Below are 24,834 nucleotides of genomic sequence, written 5' to 3' on the forward strand. Positions count from 1 at the left end.
TCTGTCTGATCCTAAACCTCCACTCCCTCGTGGAATATCTTCGGGAGAAGAAAGGGCTAAGGAGTAAACCCTACACAAATCTGGAGCCCCTAAGACAATGGATGGTGCCTTGTATACAGTGTTCAAAACTCCCACTGTTCTAGGCACATTTTGCGACAGGGAATTTCATTAATGCAGCATCTGAGCTTTGGGCGCAGTACAGTGGATTCTTGGGTTACATACACTTCAGGTTACATATGCTTCAGGTTACAGACTCCGCTAACCCAGAAATAGTGCTTCAGGTTAAGAACTTTGCTTCAGGATGAGAACAGAAATTGTGCTCCGGTGGCACAGCGGCAGCAGGAGGCCCCATTAGCTAAAGTGGTGCTTCAGGTTAAGAACAGTTTCAGGTTAAGAATGGACCTCAGGAACGAATTAAGTACTTAACCCGAGGTACCACTGTACTTATTTCAGATTAAAACTGCAGAGTGGAAGGAACAGAGGACCTTTTTCTGCCTCCCCACTTCCACCTACTCTCTGAAGACTGGAGAAAAGACCATCTTAAGAATATTAGGGGAGTGGGAGGGAAGGACTAGACCATGTGAAAAATGAACATAATTTTTCAGCTGCAATTCATTCATTTTCAGGTTTGTATTCTTGTTATTAAAAAAGGGCGCCTAGACATTCCGTTGTTGCGCCCACAACCTAGGTTTATGGTGCCATTTAGCGCCTACCTTTCATGTCTGTTTCTAACACTGCTTCTACGCCTCCCTCTAGCAACTCCTGCAGCCAAGCTGGTGTGAAATATATTGCTCTGCTTTCCTTTGGAACACATCAGCAAGGCCAAGAGGTGGGGTCTTGCGGTCTGGGCAGCCCAGGACCTCCACACACACTGCCCATGTTTGCACCCTGCAAAGGTCACTTTGGTGCTGTGGTTTGACTTAAACCCCAGAGGCACACTCCATTGCCTCTCTAGACAGATGGATGCCAACAACCTATTCCAAAGGTTTTCAACCTTTTTGAGTCCATGGCTCTCTTGACCAACTACATTCTTCCTGCGGTACCCCTGTGGGGCTCAGGAGCCCAGTTGTGTCACCCCTTGCCTGCAGACGCAACCCCCCACCCCTTGTGATGTCTTCCTTCAGCCTCCTTTCTCCCCTCTCCTTGGGAATCCCCTGGGCCTCCTCATCCTGCCCTATGGGGCACCATTTGCCTGGGGAGCTTGTAGCCAGGGCGGCTGCAACTAACAGCTGTGCAATAATAATAATATAATAATAATTTATTATTTATACCCCGCCCATCTGGCTGAGCTTCCCCAGCCACTCTGGGCGGCTTCCAATCGAGTGTTAAAAAACAATACAGCATTAAATCTTAAAAACTTCTCTAAACAGGGCTACAACCTAGCAGTTCGAAAGCACATCAAAGCGCAAGTAGATAAATAGGTATTGCTCCGGCGGGAAGGTAAACGGCGTTTCCGTGCGCTGCTCTGGTTCACCAGAAGCGGCTTAGTCATGCTGGCCACATGACCCGGAAGCTGTACACCGGCTCCCTCGGCCAATAAAGCGAGATGAGCGCCGCAACTCCAAAGTCGGCCACGACTGGACCTAATGGTCAGGGGTCCCCTTACCTTTACCTAAACAGGGCTGCCTTCAGATGTCTTTTAAAGATAAGATAGCTGCTTATTTCCTTCACATCTGAAGGGAGGGCGTTCCACAGGGCGGGTGCCACTACCGAGAAGGCCCTCTGTCTGGTTCCCCGTAACCTCACCTCTCACAGTGAGGGAACCGCCAGAAGGCACTCGGCGCTGGATTTCAGTGTCCGGGCTGAACGATGGGGGTGGAGACGCTCCTTCAGGTATACTGGACGGAGGCCATTTAGGGCTTTAAAGGTCAGCACCAACACTTTGAATTGTGCTCTGAAACGTACTGGGAGCCAATGCAGATCTCTCAGGACCGGTGTTATGTGGTCCCGGCGGGCACTCCCAGTCTTTGGGAAGCCTTTGGGAAGTAGAGACAGGAGAGGGCATCAGGGGAAGAGGGAAGGAAAGAGGGACAGAGGCCAGTGTTGCCGTGGCACCCATGCCCAACATTCAAGGCACCCCAGGGTACCACGGCAGACTGGCTGAAAACCACTGACCTATTCACTCAGCATTTCCTAACGAGGGAATCTTCCCTCCATCGGGTCTCTTTTGGAGCGCTCTCGTTGGATCCCTACGCGCCAGCCACGTGCGCAAGGGGATTCCGGGCTCGCGTTGGGGAAACAAAGCTTCCCTTGGCGGCTGCGCCCGAAAGCAGGGCGCGACGCACGCTTCTTTAGTAAGCACTTGCGCCCTGCAAGAGATGCGATCCTGCGCGCGTTTCCTTGAGAGTAAGCCCCTTTCTCAGGGGGGCTTACTTCCGAGTAAACCCATGCATAGGGGGTGTGGCGCGTGCTTTTGCACCGTCTTTTCCTCCTCCACCCGCCAGACTTGCGCACCTCTCCTCCCTTTTCCTGCCCCAGGAGATTCCAGTACGGGGCGGGGGTAAAGAAGGAAGAGGCGGGCTGGGCTGGGAAATCGATCAATAATCAGACGCCGGAATCAAGGCACGATGCCCCTTGTCTAGCGTTGCGCTTTAACGGCGGAATCCTGTGTCCGTCCCAATTATCAAGAGGACTCGGAGCCTCTTGATAATAATAATAATACACACTGTATCCGCCTGTCTGGCCTAGGGTTCGTTGCCAGAGACACAACCCTTCCATCCGTCGCCATGCAGTAGCGGCGCTGCAATGGGTTGTCTTCAAGCTGATTTCCCGCTTCTGGTGGGAAGAGTTGTCCAGGAATCTTTGCGCGACCTGATCTTTAAAAACGATCTCACACCTTTAGGCCGGAGAGGCACCATGCACTGTGTGTGTGTGTGTGTGTGTGTGTGTGTAAAAATCCTGAGAAAGGCATAGTGAGAAAGGTCGATGGAAAGGAGGAGAGGGTTGGATCCGTATAGTTTGCAAAGCGAAGCGAGGAAAAGGAAATAGCGCGAATCAGCTCCAAATTGTGAGAGCGAAGAGAGCAACGGTGCAATTGGAGGCTGGGGGTGAAACCACTGGGGGGGATGGGCTGGAAAACGGGGTGTATTTGTGTGGTTAGGCGTTAGAAAACCTAGACCACGAAGGCGGCAGGTGTTCCCCGCATTCCTCGTTGGCGGAAAAGCCGGGGAGCTGCGCCGTCTGGGAGAATTCGAAGTGAAACCGGAACGGCTGCAAACTCTGGAGCAGGTGCGGAGGCGCAGCCACCGGTGTTCCCCGATGCCCCTCTTGATCCTGGCTCCGTTTGCGTGGCTTTTCCCCGGACCCCCCCCCTCCCCACCCGGGGGGGGGGGGACTCATCCTGGTCCCTGCTTCTTCCCAGGCGGAGGGAGAGGAGCTTAGCGCAGTAGACGAAAGTCCAGAAGCAGCCGGCTCTTGCGCGTGGAGAAGCGGAGCGACCCGGGAGCGCTCTGCGACTTGCAGTCCCCCGGTGGCGGGACTAATTCACTTCGGATCCGCCCGCCGTCGCGGTATCGAGATGGGTGTTTCGAGGGCGGGGGGAAGGGGGGGGGAAGGAGCCACAGACCCCTCCCACCCGGTTGCCACCCGTTTTGGCTTGCAGGGCTCCTGCTGCACTTGAGATGGGCCAGGAGGGGAGGGGTCTCTACCGTCGGGGACAAGGCTCGGGGCTCAGGTTACAGCTCAGCTGGGGGGCAGGGGGGGACGGGGACCTGGGCATATACGCTGGCTGCTAGAAGGCAGAGGGGAGCATAAAGCCGCGGTGCCTCAGCCCGGAGCACACGACGGCAGCAGCAGAGGGACTTTCTGCTGGGCCTCCGGGGGGGACTTTGGATTCTCCTGCTGTTTCCAAAGAAAAGGGAGGATCGGCTGCATGAAGGCTCGGTAGCCACTGGGGGGAACTACCATCGCCACCTTTTCCTCCACCACCACCAACCACCTCCCTCCTCCCCGCAAAGGTCCTGCATGTCTAACATTTAGACATGTTCAGCTTTGTGGATTCAAGGACTCTGGTGCTCCTAGCAGCCACGCAAGTCATATTATTAGCAGTTGTCAAATGTCAGGATGAGGATATACGTAAGTTGCACCGTTCTTCTTCTTCTCCATCTTCTTCTTCTCCTGCTGCTGCTGCTCCTCCTCCTTCTGAAAGAGGGCGAAAAGAAAACCTATCTGGATGAGGTGGGGAAATAACAGGGAGGGAAGAGGTGTTCAAAAAGAAAGAATCTGGAGCAAAGACCGAGAGGTTTGAGGGTTTGCACAATTAAGCCTTCTGTTCCGAGTTGGCCTTGAGACGCCTTCCTGTGCTTGGATTTCTCTCCTTTGCTCACCAGATTCTTTCCTTCCCATAAAAAGCTTCTCTCCATCATCTCCTTTGCTATGAGATACTGATATGCCTGTTGAGGGGGAGGCTGCACTGTGGTGCCTGCTTGGTTGAGAAGAGAGCTCCACTTACCACAATCCCAGGGTTTTCCCATTTCTTCTGCCATTGGCCTTTCGGGGAAAGGGGTGACGTGGGGATAAGGTTACTTAAAGAGCTGGCCAAACCATTATATTCCATCCAGGAATATCCATCCCCCTAAGTCAGAAAGACAGAGCTCACCCGAGAGAAAGTGGTGGAAATGCACTTTCTTCCTGTGGCGGCAGCGAAAGAGTTAACTGAATGTGGTGGCGATGGGTTCAAAGGGGGATCCAGACAAAAGAGAACATTGGGGTTAGACAAGCAAGACTCTTTGCCTTCTTCCCCCCCCCTTTTTTTTTTTACAAAGAAAGATCTTTGTGCAGAAAAAAATCTGTCCTCCCCTTTTGCTCCCTCCCCCAATTCAGTTAGGGATGGTGGGGTAAGGTGCAGATGGAGATCCCAGGGAATTTGATAGCTAACAGATTTTTTTGTTGTTGTTGAAAGGAGCAGAAGGGAAAATTCCCCCCCAACTCAAGAGGCCACCTGAAGGGTGCAAAGCATTCCAGAGACACATCAGTCTAGTTTGCTCTGTTCTCTCCATCTCTCTCCCCCTCTCCTACCTCCCCCCAATATATGCATGAACAGCACATGCATGCAAAATTTAAACCCAGGGAAAAAATGGTTTCTCTTAAATTAGGTGGTGGAAGATACAGTAGTTTCTTCCTTGTGGCAATGTCCTTTCCCTGCTCCCCCCATTCACATTGCATATATATATTAGAATATATATATATATTCTAATGAATTACAAAATAATCACAAAATGTGATACTACGAAAGACAGCAACCATACAATCAGGGCTGTCCCTCCCCCCCCACCCAGAAAGCTTTTGTTGTCTGGGATATTATTCAGGGATGGAAGATGGAAACTTTATTAGGTAGAAAGAACTTTTTCCTTTTTTGAAAAAAAGCTCATTTCTTTGGGTAGGTTCCCTATTGCTCGAATTCCACGCCTGCCTCCGTATGCTCCAGACTGTAAATCAATTGCAGGGAATAGAGCTCGAAAAGCAGGGTGAGGGTGGAGGGAGGACTCTTGCTTTGGATCACAGGCCATGCTTTATTTTTCTCAGCTCGAGCTTCCAGAAAAAGAAGGGGGGAAAAACAGGGGGAGGCCAAGGAGTTGAATTCCTTTTTGCTCATGTGGAGCAAATCTCTGCAGTTTAGTTTTCCAAGTTAGTAGCAGAAAGGGCCAGTTGCGGGAGGTGGAGCAGTGTACCTGGTAAGGGCAGCCAAGCGGCGGTGGTGTCACCAATTTTGGTTTTCTCCCATTCATCCTCCGTGAGAAGATTACTGGTTAGGCTCTGCCCCATGACCAGCCTCCCCTTGAAAAGGTTCTGGGTTCAGCCAGGAGCTGGGGTGCCCTGTGGAGAGTTTTCCTTGACCATCTCTTTGGTAGGTGCTGTGTTATGTCAGTCAGGTGCCCTTGCTTCTCTTTAAAGTTTAGACAATTGTGATCAGCTGGCCTGACTGCACAGCAGTGCAGCTTAGCTGCATTTTCCCTTCACTGTGTCCAGCGATTTCAGGTCAAGCGTTGAATTTCAGAGGTGTGTGGGCAAGTAAGGGAGCACAGATATCGCCCTTTACCTTTTTAAAAAGGGCCTATTGTTGCATTCTTATGATCTAAGGCGAGAGTGGATTTGCCTATAGCATTGCTTTTTCGCTCACTGTTACCTTAGCCTGCCTTTTGGCAGTCTCGTCTTGTATTTATGTCTTTTATTTTATTTTTAAAGTGTGCTCCCAGGTCAGGGAGCGAGCTCAATTCCCGCTCTATGAACATTTGTTTGCCTTTGGCGGCAATAGCTTCCAGATGCTGAAATGCTGCCCATATTTATTTAAACTAGTCCCTAACTGAGCCATGTGAATCGCGCTCTGTGTGCACTCGAGAAAAGGGCCATTCATGAGTGCGTGGGTCCCTTGGGCTCCTGCAGGCTCCCCCTGCTCAGGGCACAATAAGCCCCCTGTCATCTTGCTGGTGCTGTCAAGCCTTCACTAGGATGTGTTTTAGAAAGTGGGGGGTGGGGAAGAGGAAAGCATGTGCCAAAGGGGCACATTTTTAATGGGTTTCTAGTGACCTCTTCCCCACCACGATCATTTCTATTTAAGTCTCCTAATGGGGGATAAACATGGTCAGTTCTTCTGATTAGAGCACCGAGGTTTCTGCCATCTATTACTTGTGCCTTCCAGTTCCAAAATGCACTCATCTTGCCAGTTTCAAGATCTCACATCAATTTTGTCTACTGCTGCTTAAAGAAACCCAAACCACTCACTCTTTTTTAATTGGAAAAACAGCTTTAGTCCTTTTCTGCACATACAGAGAGTCAGATAGGGTCGTTGCTCTTTGTAGGCGCACTCTGCTGTCTGCGTTCCAGATGAGAAGCAGATGAGTAGCATTTTGAAAGGGTCTCTAGCATCACCCCTTCCTCACGATTGCCAGGTGGCGGCAGTTGCCATTTTGGCCAGAGGTTTCAAACCTGAAATCGACTGTGTGGCCTAGTATAACGCTGTTCAGACTAAGAAATGGCCGATCGGTTTGAATTTCTTGCACACCAGAAGTGCACCCAAGAATTCAAGCTGCAGAGCTAGTAGTGCCAGACCTGGCTCAAGCATCTAGGCCTTCGGGAGACTTTTAAACACCAGATTTTTTTTGTTTGGGACACTTGTTCTCCTCTGCATCCCCATCATCTGCCAATTCAGCATTCTTGCTGCTGTGGACAGAGGTGTGTACGACAACTGTTAAAAGATGCGCTGACGTTGAGGCCAAGGCAGAATTGGGCCTAGAATTTGCCAGATGCCCTCTCTGAAAGTGGCATTCCACACGCACCCAGGCAGAGTGGCACAGCGGGCAGAGTTTCACACTATTGTTTCACCCTGTGGCAGAGCCAGGTTCAAAATCCCGTTCATCTCTCAGAGAGGCAACTGGGGGGCGAGTAGCTATGACCCTTGCCTAGCCCTTACCTCACTGAGAATTACCTCACAAAGGGTTTGTTGTGAGGAGCAACCAAAGGAAAGCTATGTCCTGTCTGGAGCTCCAGAGATCTTATAGGAAGAAAACCTCCATGATTCTACAGCAGGGTTCCAGAAGAGCCCCTGGCCCTGCAGACATTGTTGGACTACGACTCCCATCATCCTTTATCACCATAAGGGGCCATGCTAGTTTGGGCTGTTGAGAAGGCCACAGGCTCCCCATCCCTGTTCTGTAGTGTCCTGGTAAAGGATCTCAAACCAGCACTGTGAGAACTGAGGGGTCTTTGTATTTGTGTGTGTGTGTGTGAAGGAGAGAGAGAGAGAGCAGATTACTAAGCCCCCCCCCTTTTTTTTTGCTTCTGGATAACACTGCCAAAATATCATAAATCTGGGGAAGATGGAGAGATCTCCTTGACTGGAGCCAGTCTGGAACAGAAGAGGCCACCTTTGTGCTCATTACATAGGACTGCTATAACCAATGCTGATGTTATTACCCTGTTTCTTTCTCTCTCCCCTCCTTTCTGGTTCTTTTCCTCTTTTTCCTTTTTTTGCCTCCTTTGTCCCCCTACCCTTCCCTGCTCTTTCCCTCCCCTTCTGGCACAGAGGAGGCAGGCAGCTGTGTACAGAATGGGCAGAGGTATAGTGATAAAGATGTGTGGAAACCTGAGCGCTGCCGGATCTGTGTCTGTGATACTGGGACTATCCTCTGCGACAACATAATCTGCGAAGAACTGAGAGACTGTCCCAACCCTGAGTTAGGCTTCGGAGAGTGTTGCCCCACCTGCCCAACTGACCAGCCCGCCGCCAGTGGTCGTAATTTATTTATTTCCATTCCATATAAATAAATTACTTGAGAGATAATAGCAAAAGGGGGTGGGGGGGGGGATGTTTCCTAAAGGCCATGGATGCAAACCACAAAAAGCTCTGCAGCATCCATGGGAAGGCAACTGCTAGGAAAGGCTACTTCTCATAGTTGGTAAAGCAGTTTCAGGTGCAGAAAATATGGCTTATCCTCTTATTCGAGTCATAGTTTATGGGAAGGAACTTGGATGGATAGCAGTATTGACAAAAGATTAACTTGTCCATGTAAGCAAGCCCATAAAATAGGTAGCCCACAGTTGTTTACTAGCTGCATGTATCTGTCTTTGTGACACACTGATGGGCTAAAAGGGGAAAAGAATTATCTGCCAGTTTACAAAACATTTCCTGTCTGGTCCCCTGGAGAAAAGTTTTACTCCTTAGAAGTGACCAGATAAATGGTTTATTTTTATTTTCAAAAGGCTGGTCTGGTAAAGTACCAGGTCCTCAGACATGCAGCCTTGAATCAAGCTTTTCTCTGGCCCGCTTGCCATCGCTGTATATATTTTTGTGAGCATGAAGGAAATGAGAAGAGCATTGCAGTGCTTAAGTATATGATACTGTGTCTTCCCCCCAACTGCACCGTGTTTAGCTGTGATTTCAGTGTCAGAAATTACAGGGTGAGCTGGACAAGGACAGTTCCTTTACAGTTTCACTCAGACGAGAAAGGTGTCATTAAACCACCAAATTAAACCTTTCCCCCCTTAATGGGGTCTTTTAAACGTGAGTTGTCCCATCCTAAACACATTAGGGGCATGTAAAGCTCCACTTAAATCAGTGGGACTTGCACAAACTTTATTGTGTGCAATCCAGAGAAAGCTAAATACAGTAGTGATAATAAGAATGTTGGTGGTAAATTATAGTGCTTTAAAATAAGTGCCTCCAGTACATTCCACCCCTCCAAATAATAATGCACCTAAGTCCCATTGAAATCAATGGAATTTGAGCATTTCTTAATCCCATTAATGTCAACGTGACTTTGGCATGCCTGCTTTTTCTGGATTGCACCCATCGTGCATTGCTCTTCAGCCATTTCCATTTCATGTGCTGGCCAGAGATGTGAAAAAACCTCTTGCAGAGTGTAGGCTTTGGAGCTAGCAGGAGTGAAACACTACCCTCATTTTTGGGGAACTGGCTGCAGTGTAAAACTATGGAAGATGTTGGCAGATACACCCCCAACCACGTTTTACTCCCTCTGCTTTTGCAGCCCCTTGATGCTACTGCCTTAAGGGACTCTGAGATTTTATTTTTATTTTTTAAAAAAAGTGGTCTCAGAACCAGCAGCTCAAGCCTTGTGAGAAAATAGACAGGAAGCGAGGGGGTAGGGACTAGCTTTCATACCTGAGATACTGGGGGTGATTAATAGTGCTTTGCTATGTCTCAAAAGTGCTGCCCAGGAGGCATGGTTAGCAAAGTGACTGATTTTTAGTCGATGCAAGGAAAGAATCCAGCATTATTTCAGGTTCCAAAAACGGTGTTCTTTTTGTATGTGTGTGTAATGTGACCGCCTTCTCTCTATCCCAGGAGTCATGTTACAATTAGAAGTGGCCTTTTTTAACCCTTTTACCTTTGAGGCTCCTCTACTTCAAAAAGTAAAACAAATGACAGTGTGAGGCAGCCAGAATGAGTAAAGGGTTGAGCCTTGCAAAAGTTAACTGTGTCCCTTCCTGCAAAATGTTTATTTGCTGTTAAGCTGAATGTGGCTTTTAACTTCTACATTTTGTGTCACTCTTGCTTTAAAAAACAAACAGATAAACAAACATGAAAAGCATGCTTTCCTCTAAAACTTGTTCTTCTGTGCACATTTGCGATGGCTTAACAGCTTGATCCTAATCATGCTTAATTGGTGACGAGTCCAACTGATTCGTAATTTCGGTGAGGATTTTCTTCCAAGGAAGTGAGCTCAGGTTTGGAATCCGTCTCATATCACTCAGTGAGACTTGCAGCTGCACCCTGGGCACATTTGTTTGGAAGAAACTCCCACTAAGTTCTGTAGGACTTAGTCCCAAATAATGTCTGCATAGGATTGCAGCCTTAGGCATGCATACTTGTGTGCAGGATCATGGCCGAATGTGCACTGCTGCTGCTGCTGCTGCTTCGATAAACAGAACACTTAATTCCAAATGGGGCAAAATGGAATTAAACTGACTGCTCCTGCAGAATGGCTTTGAACATGCAGCGATTGGTTTGGAATCCTATTATTCCGTCTGTGCTTTCCTGCTCTGCCATTTTGCATGGGGCTTTCGTTCCAAGTGTAAAAGTCCTGTGCCTATAATTTTCCTGGGGCGGCGGCATCTCCAGCACAGCGGATGGGTTTAGAAAAGCACAGCATCTCCTCACCACCACCATCGAGTCACAGAGCCTCTTCCTTATCTTCCTGCTCCCCTTTGTCTTATTGTGTGCATCTCATGCGTATGGCTGAAAGTACTATAATGTTCATATGATTTATGGCAACATAGTTCTGATGCTTTCTTTCTCTCCCCTCCCCCCATTTTTTCTTAACAGGGCAACCTGGCCCCAAGGTGAGGCAACTGAATGCTGTTAATAACCATGGCTTTCTTTAATTGCCCCCTAGGAGGTGCCAAATTTTACTTGTGGCGTCAGCTCCTGTTACCTTTGACAGCGATCTGACCTGTAGATTTCTTTCATAGTTTCAGTATTTCGACTCTTGCCTTTGCTTTTCTTAAAAAGGTGGCGTATCAGTGGAGGGCATTAACAGGGCAATAATTCTTACCGCTCAAGATGTCCTAAAATGATTTGCCTGCTGATTTCTGCATATCGAGATGCTGTCAAAGGAACAGGAACATATCAGTCGGCTGCCCTGTCAGTCCCTTGCTGCACGCATTCATTTGGCATATAGGGTGTACCTCATTTCCTGTCCCCCACGAAGAACAGAAGGAAATCTGGAGAAGCCAGTGGAGCTACTGCAACAGATGGTTATTGTGAATTATTGCAGAGCTGAGCTGTCTCATGGGCATGAAATGTGAACTGCGCTTCTCATATCCCAGACCTAGTGAAAAAGCCGAAATGTTTCCTTAACTTAAAAGCAATGAATACTTCCATTGACTTAAATAAGGCCATTCAAAACTTAGGCTAAGTTTATGCATACCTCTTGTGCAAAATTGGGGCCCAGATGTTCTTTACCCCTTTCAAGTACACAGGCCTGCTTACAGTTGCGCAGTGTTTCAAGCAGGGAATCTAGATAGAATGTCAACATTGTGCATGAGTTGAACACAGGGCTTCATTTGTGTGTAGGGGAAGCCTGGCTTTGGTGTTTTGTTCCGTTGTCCTGTTAAACCTTGTGCACCCTTTTGCATTTTGCAGGGACAAAAAGGAGAACCTGGCGATATTAAAGATGTAAGTGCTACACTTTCTGTGTCCGCCTTTCTCATCCCTTGAATGCTGTCAAAACAAAATGTGCTTCCAACATAACCAGCTTTTTCTCTCTTCCTCGCTCTTTCCTGTGCAGGTTGTAGGACCAAGAGGACCCCCTGGACCACAGGTAGGGAACTGAGCTCTTCTGCTACGATATTTAAATGTTTTGGAGGGAAATGTTCACCAAAATAACTAACTGAGTCTCTTGTCTCCACCTGCTTAAGGGGCCTTCAGGTGAACAAGGACCAAGGGGAGAACCTGGAGATAAAGGAGAAAAGGTAATGCCAACTCCTCACACATTGGGCAAAGGATTAAGGTTGAGATCCTATGCCATAGCTGTCAACGTTTCCCTTTTTGAAAGGGAAATTCCTTCATTCCAAATAGGATTCCTCGCAAGAAAAGGGAAAAGTTGACAGCTATGTCCTATGCATGCTTTCCAGGGAGTGAGTCCCTTTGTACACCATGGGACTCACTCTCCAGGAAACATGTATAGGATTGCATTGTACATCACGACTGAAAGCACCTGACTTCCATTCTCAAGTCTTGGCTTTGCTAGTTTTAAAAATACCAAGCCTGTCATCTCTTCAAGTCAGGGGCATCTTGATGATTTATGCACATTAAAGTGTTGATTTTGGAAAGTTAGTTATAGAGGGTACAAGATGAGCACTTAATAGTCTGCTTTTTGTGCTTAGTTGAGTCAGGGAGTATTTTTTTCAAACGAGAATGAGTGATGAAATGGTTAGTTGGATTAGGACTGGGAAGAACTGGGTTCAAGTTCCCCTCACCCATGAAACTTGCTGCCTGACCTTTGGCCAGTTGCTATCATTCAGTCTAACATTCCTCATAAGGTTTTTGTGGTGGTAAAATTGGGGGGGGGGGAGAGGCTGGAGTGGAGCATGGTGGGAGAGGATTGTCTATGCCACCTTGAGCAGTGTACCTGGAGTATTAAATATAAGATTTGTACCTATGTGAGATAAACCAATCTGCAAAAGTTGCATGCCCACACAGTTGCCTTACTGCCTCACCTTCCCACAGACAACTATGACGGCTCTTTGTGGTACATCGAAGGTCTGAAGCAGAAATAAATACAACTTGTTTCTGAATTCAGAAGAGCTTTTCTGCCTTGTCGCCTGGAGACAATGCTTGCTCACCATAGGCAACTAGGCAAATATTTTTGGAGGAATTCAGCATTGTGCTATGCTGATCATTCCGTCAGTGTAAGCATTTTAGCTTGCTAGGCAGAACAAGTTCCCCTCTTCTTCCCGCCCTAGGGAGGAAGTACAGTGGTACCTCGTTTTGAGTCCGCCCCATTTAGGGTCCATTTCGTCTAACATCCGCGGCAAACCCGGAATTACCAGAATGGGTTACTTCCGGGTTTGCTGCTCGCACATGCACAGAAGCGCTAAATCGCGCTTCGCGCATGCACAGAACAACGCTTTGTCGAGCATCCCTTTCGTTGAGCGTCCAGGGCTGTAGTATTCTTTTGTACATCTTTGTTCCTTGGCCGTCTCTGTTGAATGGATGGGGCCATCCCTAGCATGTGAAACAAGTCCCCGTACGCATCACATTTTTGGTCGGAGAACATGTTTCTATTTAAGCATGACTCAATAGGCCCATAGTTTTGAGGTCATGAGAAGTACCGTATTTTTTCGCTCTGTAAGACGCACTTTTCCCTCCTAAAAAGTAAGGGGAAATGTGTGTGCGTCTTATGGAGCGAATGCAGGCTGCGCAGCGATCCCTCTTGCTGTTCTGGCTTCTGGGATTCAGAATCCCTCCCTTGTTTTCCTCCTCCAAAAACCAGGTGTGTCTTATGGTCTGGTGCGTCTTATAGAGCGAAAAATATGGCAATAGTTCCGCTTTGCTCTGTCCCAGCCTCATTTAAACTACTGCACCCAATGTTGGGTACTTACTCTAAGTAGGAGGTAGACAAATTGAAAATGGGTTCTGAGGATGGCAGCAAAGGTGATGAGGGGGTGGAAATCACATAGAAGGAGGCAAAGGGTTGTTCTCTGCTGCCCCAAAGGGCAAGACTAGGGTCACATCTGCACTATACATTTAAAGCAGCATCACACCACTTTAAAGCAGTCAAGGCTTCCCCCAACCGTGGCTTGTTAAGGGTTCTAGGAGACCCCTGTTCACCTCACAGGGCCTACAGATTCCCAGAGTTCCCTGGGAAGAACAATTGACTGTTAAACCACTCTGCAATCTAATAGGATTATGTTACAGGGGGGGTAGATTCTGCTAATGGTCACAGCAGTCTGATAGTGGAACCAGCTCCAGGTTCGGTAGGTGGCCTCTCTCTTGTTGGAGATATTCCAGCAGAGACAGGAGAGACACCTGTCAGGTAGTGAGAGGGGCTCTAGCTTTGAATTCAGTGTATTGGGCAGGGGCTTAGACTAGAAGTTTCAAAAATCAGTCTTTTTCAATTTTAAAGAAGAAAGGGGCTTCCCAAAGCAGTTTGGAATTGACGCAAATGCACACAACCGAAGGGTCCGTTAGGGCCATCTCCTGCATCCTAAATAGTTTTTTCCCTAGAAAATCTGACTGTTGTGCCATCATAACTATACACAGAGCAGTAGCATCTACTGGCCTCACTGCTGAGCATTTTTACATTTGTGAGCATAACAATTATTTGGACTGGGCTGTTAATACACAGATGAAATTAACAGAGAAGACTTAGCAATATTTCAACCAAGTCCGCAATCCTGTGAACCCTCAGGCCAACTCGGTGAGATTTACTTTTGAGTAGACTTGTCTAGATTCGGAATGTATAAGATGCATGACACCAATTATGAGGGTTAATTGGACCGTGTGCCCTTGTCATTTTAAAACATGATTTTTCCCGTGTAATCTTGGATGAGATGATATAGTGGTTTATGATCTGACTTCCTTGGGACGTTTTTCTTCCTTTTTTCAAATAGGGTGCTCCTGGACCACGTGGCAGAGATGGCGAACCTGGTACACCTGGCAACCCTGGACCCCCTGGACCTCCTGGACCTCCAGGTCTCCCTGGCCTTGGTGGAGTGAGTATCCTCTGCTTGATTCAACCCCATCCCCAAACACACACACATTTCATGTGTGGTTACAGAATGAAAAGAGCTCTTTCACTGTGCTACCTACCAAGAATTCCTGGTGTTCTAACTCTGCAATAAGCCTTAATTCAGTTCAGCATGCATAATATGCTACCTAAAAAATGCCACATATTCAGAGTACAACAGACTGCTGGGTTTTCAATGGCCTAGATTACCTTCTTTTGCCATTAGAGTTGTGGTTTTCAAAACTTGTTCTGGGGTGTCCTCTGGAAATACCCCCTCCCCACAATAACACGCGTTTCTGCAACAAATCAGAATCCCTTGAAACGTTGCCTAACTATTCACTGCAAAGCTTATTTTGCCAGAAGTCATCTGCAAGGGAGTATTGGGTATTCTCTAGAAAAACGCCACCCCTATCTCTGAGCGGTGCGAGATTCCAGGGGTTCCAGGCATTTACCCAGGCATTTGTGTTTGCTTTGGAATGAGGTACAGTGTCTTCATTTTATTTTTATTTTTTTATTTATACCCCGCCCTTCCCAGTTCAAAAACTGGGCTCAGGGTGGCTAAAAACAAATTTAAAACACTTAATTATAAAAGCAGCATAAAATACAGTATAAAAACATGAATAACAATGAAATTCAAAAATCAAAAATCAGATAATCCCCAGGGTTGGCTGGCTGAATTGGACCTACTTGGGCCAGAGAGGAGGCCAGGGGAGAATTAGCTGTGGGGTCTCAGAGCGGGTGCTCTTCATAAAAGGGGGAGGGGGAAGGAAGAGAAGGGAAATAAAAGATCAGGCTGAATTCAAATTAAAGGCCAGGTGGACTAGCTCTGTCTTACAGGCCCGACAGAAGAAGGTTAAATCCTGAAGGGCCCTAGTCTCATGGGACAGAGCATTCCACCAGGTCGGAGCCATCACTGAAAAGGCCCTGGCCCTGGTGGAGGATAGTCTGACTTCCTTAGGGCCTGGGACCTCTAAACTATGGTCATTCATGGACCTTAAGGTCCTCTGTGGGGCATTCCAGGAGAGGCGGTCCCGTAGATACGAGGATCCTGTGGCATATGCTTTATTTAAACAACCTGAGCCTGTGATGGATGGGTTCACAGCACTGACACCCCAAGCGGGTCTTGCTTCTCTGTAGCCACAGAAATCAGGCATCTCTCTCTTTCATAGGCTTCAGCTTGCTTCTTCCTCCAGCTTCTATCTTACCCTTACACAACTCATTTCTGGCCTTTGTCTTTTCTAACTAACAAATAGTGAGTTGAGGGAGCCCCCCCCCATTTGTCTGGCACAGAGCGACTTCCTTTGATACCTTAATGACCTATATTTAGAGGGCCATTATCAAAAAAACTTTTCTGGCCATTCCAACCATTTGAATCCTTCCTTAGATATTAACACTTGCTGGATCTAGGAATTAGAAGGGTCTTGGCATACAGCCTGCTCCCCCCCCCCCCCGACTCATAGCAATACATTCTCAGTTCATGCAAGACTGATAGTTTGCTCAACAGGCTGGGCTGCGGCTTTTTTCCTAACTGTGAGATGTCACAGAATACTTTTTAATGCACTGGGGCTCTGTGGCAGGGGCATAGATAATTTCGCAGCAGATCATAGAATAATGGAATTCTAGAGTTGGAAGGGACCCCAAGGGTCATCTAGTCCAACCCCCTACAATCAGCTGATGTGGAAAAGGTTCCCTCAAGGTAGAAATCTACTGTGCTAGAGAATGGAGGAGGATCATCATCAGGGCTCACCATTGTCTATAGACTTTGATCGACAGCCCAATATATAATTAGATGTTCATAAGTCCACTGATTTCTGTAGTCTTAAGCATACCTATCTCCACACTCCATTGTAGGTCCAAAATACATTTGTAAATTCCTCTGCAAAGCACCTTAAATTCATTCCTAGTTAATTACACCCAACTTGTCTAGGCAACTCTAGTTTTGAGAGCCGTTAGGTCTGGTGGCCTTTATTAGCCCCAGCAGATTAATGGCTACACCAACCAGTTGTGCCTATTTCAGGGAAATTTTTGGAACTGTAATTTTCAGCTGAGGAAGCCAGTTAGCAATGGGTTGCAGTGACAGTGTTGCTAGGACTGAGCAGGTTTCGATTTTGTGTCAGGTTATGAATCAAATCAGGAGAGTGGCAGGTCTGGACAAAGGCAGACATTCCATTAGTGCATTTCCTTAAGGTTGTATTTTAGAGTCGCTAAAGCTGTAATCCTATATCCTCTTACCTGGGAAGAAGTCCCAGGGAACTTAGTGGAGCTAAACTACAACTCCCATCATCCCCAGCCAACTTGGCTAGTAGTCAGAAATGATGGGATTTGTAGTCAAACATCTGCAGGCCCATGTTTGAGGTACACTACACTAACGTAGTTTAATGACTGTATATATTTTTTGCAACCCACACTTGATTGCTATTAGGGGCATGTAAACAATATCAATATGTGAGACAATATGTGGGACGTGGGTGGCACTGTGGGTTAAACCACAGAGCCTAGGGCTTGCTGATCAGAAGGTCAGTGGTTCGAATCCCTGCGACAGGGTGAGCTCCCGTTGTTTGGTCCCAGCTCCTGCCCACCTAGCAGTTCAAAAGCACGAAGTGCAAGTAGATAAATAGGTACCGCTCCAGCGGGAAGGTAAACAGCATTTCCGTGCACTGCTCTGGTTCGCCAGAAGCGGCTTAGTCATGCTGGCCACATGACCCGGAAGCTGTACGCCGGCTCCCTCGGCCAATAAAGCGAGATGAGCGCCACAACCCCAGAGTCGGTCACGACTGGACCTAATGGTCAGGGGTCCCTTTACCTAAACAATATCAAAGACTGGCATACTGGAGGATATTAATGTGTAGAATGTGTTCTTGTTCTTTGATTGCAGTAACTAACCCTGATTTTTGAATGTTACTCCACACTCACCAAGTCATATTCCTTTACTCCAGGTTCCTATAGGGTAGCCAACAATACACATTATTTACTGAGTCACTACTGGTAAACATTAGAGTTCCTACTCTGTATGAAAACACCCATTGAAAAGAGTGAAAAAGGTCCATTCTTCCCATTTCAGTCTTTTGTGGACACGGAGGTAGAGTTAAAATGTTTTAAGGAGTAACTGATCTTGAGGTTGCACCTTTGGACAGAGGCGTAGCGTTGGGCGGTGTCCGTGGGGGTCCGTGGCTCAGAGCACAATTTTGTGAGGGGGTGCAAACAGGCGCCCCCGCAGCAGGCTCCTTCATCAGAGCCTGGCTCTGAGTGAGAAGGAGCTGAGTCTTGACTGGGCGCTTGTGCTCGGCCGCAGCTCAGCCCCCAGTTCAGGCCTGACCCAGGGGATTCGAACAGGAGAATGGGCACCAACACTGCCATCCACCCTCCTCAGCTGCTGTACACCTTGCACCCAGCTCTGCCACTGGGTCAAACTGGTGGGCATACGCTCCACCACTGCCTTTGGACATGCATCCTTGTATAGAGATGTATTTAATGGTTTCATAATAGGATTAATAAATAAATCTGCTGGGGTTGTTCTGCTCTCCTCAGAATGCATTGTTGTTGTTGTTTAGTCATTTAGTTGTGCCCGACTCTTCGAGACCCCATGGTCAAACTCATGCTGGTAGCTTCCAGAACACTGTCCAGCCATCTCGTCCTCTGTTGTCCCCTTCTCCTTGTGCCCTCCATCTTTCCCAACATCAGGGTCTTTTCCAGGGAGTTTTCTCTTCTCATGATGTGGCCAAAGTACTGGAGCCTCAGTTTCAGGATCTGTCCTTCCAGTGAGCACTCAGGGCTTAAGGATGGATAAGTTTGATCTTCTTGCAGTCCATGGGACTTTCAGGTGTCTCCTCCAGCACCATAATTCAAAAGCATCAATTCTTTGGCGATCAGCCTTCTTTATGGTCCAGCTCTCACTTCCATACATCACTACTGGGAAAACCATAGCTTTAACTATACGGACCTTTGTCGGCAAGGTGATGTCTCTTCAAAATGCATAACAGTGCTTTTTTGGAGCTACATTTGACCTGTCGGTGTCCATTTTAAAGCCACACTTTCTAATTATTCCAAGTGCACTTGAATATTGTTTAGATTCAGTGATGTAGCTCTGTGTTCCAGACACCCTGTCTCTAGATATAATGAACAGTGTTTTGTGTTTTCGATAACTTGTTGGAAAGTTTGTGTACCACAAAGTTGTTTTCTATCCTTGCAGACCGACCCCCCGCTTGTTTACTGCTGTGGAAAACACCAAAACAATGACTTGATAATAGGGTGGGCAAAAAAATACAACTTGCTACTTAGAAAGCCCCCTTCCTTTTTCTCTCCAGATGAAATTCTGCCTAAAAATATCACCCTATGTCTGGAGGTATAGTCCCCAAGGAGCGTAAAAAAATGTAAAACGAGCTTGCCCTAATTTCTTCCTCTGTGATGTGGGCATGCTTGCCCATCAGATACTACGGGAAACTCTGGACTTTTCAAAAGACTTCTTGTATTCCTCATTGTGTGAATGTTCTCCATCAGATCACATCACATCACGTTCTACTGAAACTGACCACATTCTCTCCGTGCTTTATCTTTGCAGAACTTTGGTGCTCAGATGGCTGGAGGATTTGACGAGAAAGCAGGCGGCGCTCAGATGGGAGTGATGCAAGGACCAATGGTAAGGAGCAGGAGAGTCTCCCCAAGTCGTTTGAGCTCATGTCTGTGCGACAAATGTATATGGCAGGGGTGGGTATGCTGTGAATCTCCAGATATTGTTGGACTACAACCCAGCCAGCACGGCCAATGATCAGCAACAATGGGAATTGCCCAACTTTTTAGACTAGTGGGCTCTAGACACAAAATGGCTGCCATGGAAGGAGTGTGGCATAAGACAAAATTAGCTAGGCAGCCACTCCTGGCAATCTTATGCTTACTGTGGAAAGTCAGCTATGTCCTGCTGGCCCTGATTGTGGAGATCTCTCTCTCTTACACACACACACACACACACACACACACACACACACACAGATGCTGTTGCTGTCTAATAACAACCAGAAGCATTCCTCGGTATCATGAAATATATACACAGAAATTGCTTAGAAAGTACTTGCACATTTCACCTCATAACTTTCTTTCTTGAAGGGCTAGAGCTCTTTAAAAAATGAAAGCTCAAAGTCTCGGGCACCTGCCCAGGGGTGCCACTGGAAAGCCTTTCGGTTTGGCAATTTCTGACGTAGAGGTCCATAGGTTCCTCACCCCAGATATACCTGGTATATTGGGTTTATGGCAGTTGGCTGCCGTGGGATGATGTTCCACTAAGAATCCTGGCAATTGTAGTCAGTGGCGTAACATGGGTTGCCAGCGCCCGGGGCCCATGCAGAGGAGGTGGGTGGAAGGCAGGGAAATGGACGGAGTACGCACGTGCATACTAACAGCATCCGCGTCACCCAGGAGATTACAGCCACGGAAGTAAGAAAAGAGCTGTTCCGTTGTCTAGAGAGGTCACTTCCTGGCTCGCTTGGAGAAGCCATCAGCAGCACCAGGTGCTGAAATTTTGCGCCCCTAACAAATTTGCACCTGGGGCAACCGTCCCTGTGGCTCCTCCCATACTGTGTCACTGATTGCAGTTTAGTGATGGTAAGAACAGTCTGTTAAGAGACTTTTAGCTCCGCTTGCACAACGGTATTTTCCTAGGTTCCCTGCAGACAGCGCCCACCTTGCAGGGTTTCGAGGCTCTCAGGCAAGACTCAGGGCTTCATTGGGCCTTACCCTGAAAATGGTGGGTGCTTCGGGGCTTATTGGGTGGGTGCCCCGTACAGAATAGTGGCACTGTGGATTAGGGCTGATGGTGGATCATCTATTGTTCCTGTGAACTTGGCAAATGCTACCCTCTAGAGCCAGTCTATCCTGAAGAGAGGGAATTGTCACGTTTGCGCTAGTAAACAGAGATAGGTATGAGCTTCAGGTACCTGCACACAGCTGTGTCACTCCTTCCTTCGCGTGAGTGATGAAACAAGAAGCTATAGACAACCATAGCTTCAGGTCATGTCCGAGCCAGGACTACGTTTAATGACTTCCAAGCTAGCCAGGCTTCAGAAACCATCTTCAAATGATGGCTTTGCATTTTGGCTTGTGTGAAAGCCGTTGACCCCGGTTTCCTTGTTCAGATGTAATAGGAAGCTGTGATTAACGGCAGCTTCTTGCCTTATGCCGGTGTCTGAGACTTATTCATAATATTGGTTTTTTAAGACAACATTTGATTGTTGGAATGTGACCAACTACTAATGGATATTATATTTGTGTTAATTACTATATTTATATCCCACTGTTCCTCTAAGGAGCTCAAGGTAGCATACATGCCTCTTCCTCTCCCCTCTATTTTAACCTCAGCCACAACCCTCAAGGTCACCAGTGATCTTTGTGGCCTGTGTGGATTTGAACCCAATCCTAGTCCAGCACACTTAACCGCCACACCTGCTTTCTGTTAAACCTGTGAGGGATATGTGCTGTAGGCTAGGCCAAGAGCCTCGTTTTACATTGGAAAATGCTTGACAGAAGATGCATTTTGCAGAGCAAAATAGAGAAATTACGAAAGACATCAGTGAGACCAGTCAGAGTTCAGCCATCTTGAGAACTAGGTATGATGTACACCTGCGCCATAATCCTTAGCACATTTTGGGGTTGAGTTGCATTGAAAGTGGTGGGACTTCCAATGAGTAAATGTTACAGGAGCTCTTCCAAATGGCCCTAAATTTGTAGATCTGGTTTGGTGCTATATGAGTTTGATTCCTCACAGTGGCGTAGCGTGGGGGGTGCAGGGGGGGGCAGTCGCACCGGGCGCAACATCTGGGGGTTAGGGTTAGGGGGCGCAAATCCACGGGTTAGGGGGTGCAAATTACTTGCTTTGCCCCGGGTGCTGACAACCCACACTACGCCACTGATTCCTCACCTCCACTCCAGACATGCAGAGTGTTTAATAGCCCATATTAGTTTCTCTGACTGAGAGCTACATTAAAACAAACAAGCAGACACCCCATGTACCATTTAGGCTCTCCCAAGGTACAATTTGAAGCCACCTGAGGCCACCACCTAGGTTTGGTCATGTGAGCCCCATGTACAGTGCCTTGGGTTCTGTGATGGACGGAAAGTGGGATATATAAATGTTAAGAAAAGTAAATAAAATGTTCCAAGGTAACACTGACAACGTGTATATAGATCTATTGATAGATAGCTAGATAACATTTGATTATTTTATTTTAATTTTTTTTTTTAAAAAAAAATCTCTTCTGATATTTTCAGAAGGATGCTCAATATGGTTTGCATAAAATAATACACTACAATAGGGAAGGGGAAACTTGTGACCCTCTGGATTGTTGTTGGACTCCCACAGCCATCAGTACCAAACATCATGGCCAATGGTCAGGGATGATGGGAGTTGTAGTCCAGAAACATCTGCAGGGCCACTTGTTCCTGATCGCTGCACTGCAATAACACTGGGACTGTTTCTGTCCCCTTGAAATAGGGTAGCTGAGTCACCAGCATAGCTACATTTGGCCCAAAGGAGCTACAGCTTTTGCTTGTACCTCAAACAGCATAGTTTTATTGAAGCCCATAGAGTCCAATCCATTCCTGATGTTAAGCTAGACTAATGCCATCAAAGTCTCATCGCTGCCACCTTCCTTTGTACCCAGAGTTCCAGAAAACCACGTTTCTTTTCATTATCAATTAATTTTATTGCCTAACTTACTTTATAAACGTTTGTTGACCTGCTATTCCAAGATTGTTCAAGCAAGCCGCTTTAACGGAAAGACTGACTGAGAGAGAGAGAGAGAGAGAGAGAGAGAGAAAAGGTCTTTGGGCCTTTGCATCACTTGCCAGAACTTCCCAAGCCATGTGCCAAAAGAGTTGAAACAGATGATTATGGACAGGGAAGTAATAGAGAGATTTGTTTTAAGGGGCCGGGTCACTGTTGCACTTGGACCGAGAGCTGAAGTATGCAAAGACAGACAGCAGCTACTGTTCTTCAAGATCCCACAAGACTTCCAGCAGGAAATTTCTACTCTCTAGCATTTCTTGGCAAGCAGTAAATGAAATTCGGGCTTAGTAAACATGGACAGTTTCCAAGAGAAAGCGAGTGTGTGTGTGTTTTCACCGCCGAATGACTTCTATAAATACAAATAGCCCTGGATGCTACAAAGAAAGAGAGGGAGAATTAAAGAAGCAGCAGCCATTGAAGAAGCCCTGCTCTGGTTCTTAATGCCTGTACAGGCAGGGCCTAGTGTATCTCCTGTGTTGGGATTGTATCTTCCTTTCTTTTTGGGGGGGTAACGATTGCTTAATTTTATTTATTTTCTATTATAGGGACCTATGGGACCACGAGGACCTCCTGGACCTCCAGGATCTCCTGTAAGTATCAAAACCTTTCCACTCTTTTTTGGATGATCTCTCATGTTTGGAAGAAAAAAATGAGGCCGATGGAAGAATTTCCCAAGGGGACCACTATGTATCTGTGCTCTTCTTTTCAGGGCCCTCAAGGATTTCAAGGCAGCCCTGGTGAACCTGGTGAACCTGGCACTGGCGTGAGTATCTAGGAAGTGCGCATCTTTGGGGCACAATTCATCCGCTCGTGTTTTCCTCCTTTCCCTCTTGCCACGATGCACCTGCAAATCCCCTCTTCACTTCTGGGATCCTCAACCTCCTGAGAAAGCCTGTCTATAAAGTATCAATCAAAAGCTCTTAGCTTAGGGGATCTCAAAAAGTAAGGGCACGAGCAAACTGAAAAGATTTATTGAGCTTTGCAGTTGAAGTCAGGTCTAACAGTTATCCCATGGAGAGACTTTGCAGCTTTTCAGTTGTGGGAGAATGACTAAGGGTGGACATGTTGGGGTTTTAGTGGATTGGAGAGCCTGGAGAAGAGGAGGTTAAGGGGTGATATGATAGCCATGTTCAAATATATAAAAGGATGTCACATAGAGGAGGGAGAAAGGTTGTTTTCTGCTGCTCCAGAGAAGCAGACACGGAGCAATGGATCCAAACTACAAGAAAGAAGATTCCACCTAAACATTAGGAAGAACTTCCTGACAGTAAGAGCTGTTCGACAGTGGAATTTGCTGCCAAGGAGTGTGGTGGAGTCTCCTTCTTTGGAGGTCTTTAAGCAGAGGCTTGACAACCATATGTCAGGAGTGCTCTGATGGTGTTTCCTGCTTGGCAGGGGGTTGGACTCGATGGCCCTTGTGGTCTCTTCCGACTCTATGATTCTATGATTCTATGAACATAAAAAGATAAGAAGAGCCATGTTTGATCAGGTTTAAACCCCACCTAGTCCAGTATCCTATTCTCGCAGTGGACAACAAGATGCCTCTATAGCAGTTTTCCCCAACCTTGGGTGTCCAGCTGCTTTTGGAGCAGGGAGAAAAGGAACAAGCGCTCAGCCATAGGCAGTTTAAATCACCCGTGCCACGCCCCCGGACTGTCCGGATTGGATGGCCTAGGGATGACGTGGCTGAGGACCAACCAATGGCGCAGGGGCTATCCCACCCCACACGCGTGGGGAGAGCTTGCTCCCAGCCCGCAACGTCATCTCCCCGAGAACGGGAAATGGCTTTCCCATCATCCCTAGCTAGGGATGATGGGAGTCGTAGTCCAAAAACAGCTGGAGACCTAAGGTTGGGAAACATGACACTCTTCCCCACTTGTGATTCACAGATACTGGTATGGAGATGAATATTGCCTCTGATATTGAAGGTGCTGCCTCTCTCATCACAGTCCATCATACCCACTGTGCCTCACTCTGAGAACAGACCAGGGAGCCCCACAGGGGTCCCACCAGCTGTGGGTGGGCAATAGGGAGATAGCTGGTTTTCAACATTGTGATATATCACCAGCTAAACATCTCAATATACTGATATATTACAGTGTCTGAAATAAGGATGGAGCTATGTAGAGACATTGCCTGGCTTCACAGTTTTCCCCACGTGATTTCTGTATAGCACACACACATTGTGATTCAGGTTATATTGCCAGGTCAAAAGTTATAAAACCGATATCACTATATGGATTTCAAACCAGTTTTGGACGATATATCGCCCAGCCCTACTGGAAGGCTAGCCAGGTAGACATATGGTGGCTGATCTGTGTATGATCTGGTTCCCTTCCGATCTGCCATAATAATAATCATTTTTATTTATAC

The 24,834-nt window shown here is 47.2% G+C and overlaps 1 protein-coding gene across 7 annotated transcripts in view; it reads left to right on the plus strand.

Annotated features, from left to right (window-relative positions):
* The first annotated feature begins 2,944 nt into the window (after positions 1–2,944).
* COL2A1 (collagen type II alpha 1 chain) overlaps positions 2,945–24,834 on the plus strand; it is a 97,637-nt gene continuing 75,747 nt past the window's right edge. The window contains exons 1-10 of one of the 7 annotated variants that reach the window (XM_083728816.1): positions 3,693–4,074; positions 8,021–8,227; positions 10,781–10,797; positions 11,600–11,632; positions 11,745–11,777; positions 11,875–11,928; positions 14,572–14,673; positions 19,246–19,323; positions 23,007–23,051; positions 23,171–23,224. In XM_083728816.1, the coding sequence (XP_083584942.1) occupies positions 3,981–4,074; positions 8,021–8,227; positions 10,781–10,797; positions 11,600–11,632; positions 11,745–11,777; positions 11,875–11,928; positions 14,572–14,673; positions 19,246–19,323; positions 23,007–23,051; positions 23,171–23,224 (717 nt within the window). In that variant the 5' untranslated portion in view covers positions 3,693–3,980. Of the gene's footprint in view, positions 3,229–3,397; positions 3,510–3,692; positions 4,087–8,020; positions 8,231–10,780; positions 10,798–11,599; positions 11,633–11,744; positions 11,778–11,874; positions 11,929–14,571; positions 14,674–19,245; positions 19,324–23,006; positions 23,052–23,170; positions 23,225–24,834 lie in introns of those variants that run through there. The other 6 variants (XM_083728815.1, XM_083728821.1, XM_083728820.1 and 3 more) reach the window with 6 other exon arrangements.

The sequence above is a fragment of the Podarcis gaigeae genome, assembly GCF_964106915.1.
Source record: "Podarcis gaigeae genome assembly, chromosome: 2".
Classification (NCBI taxonomy): Eukaryota; Metazoa; Chordata; class Lepidosauria; order Squamata; family Lacertidae; genus Podarcis; species Podarcis gaigeae.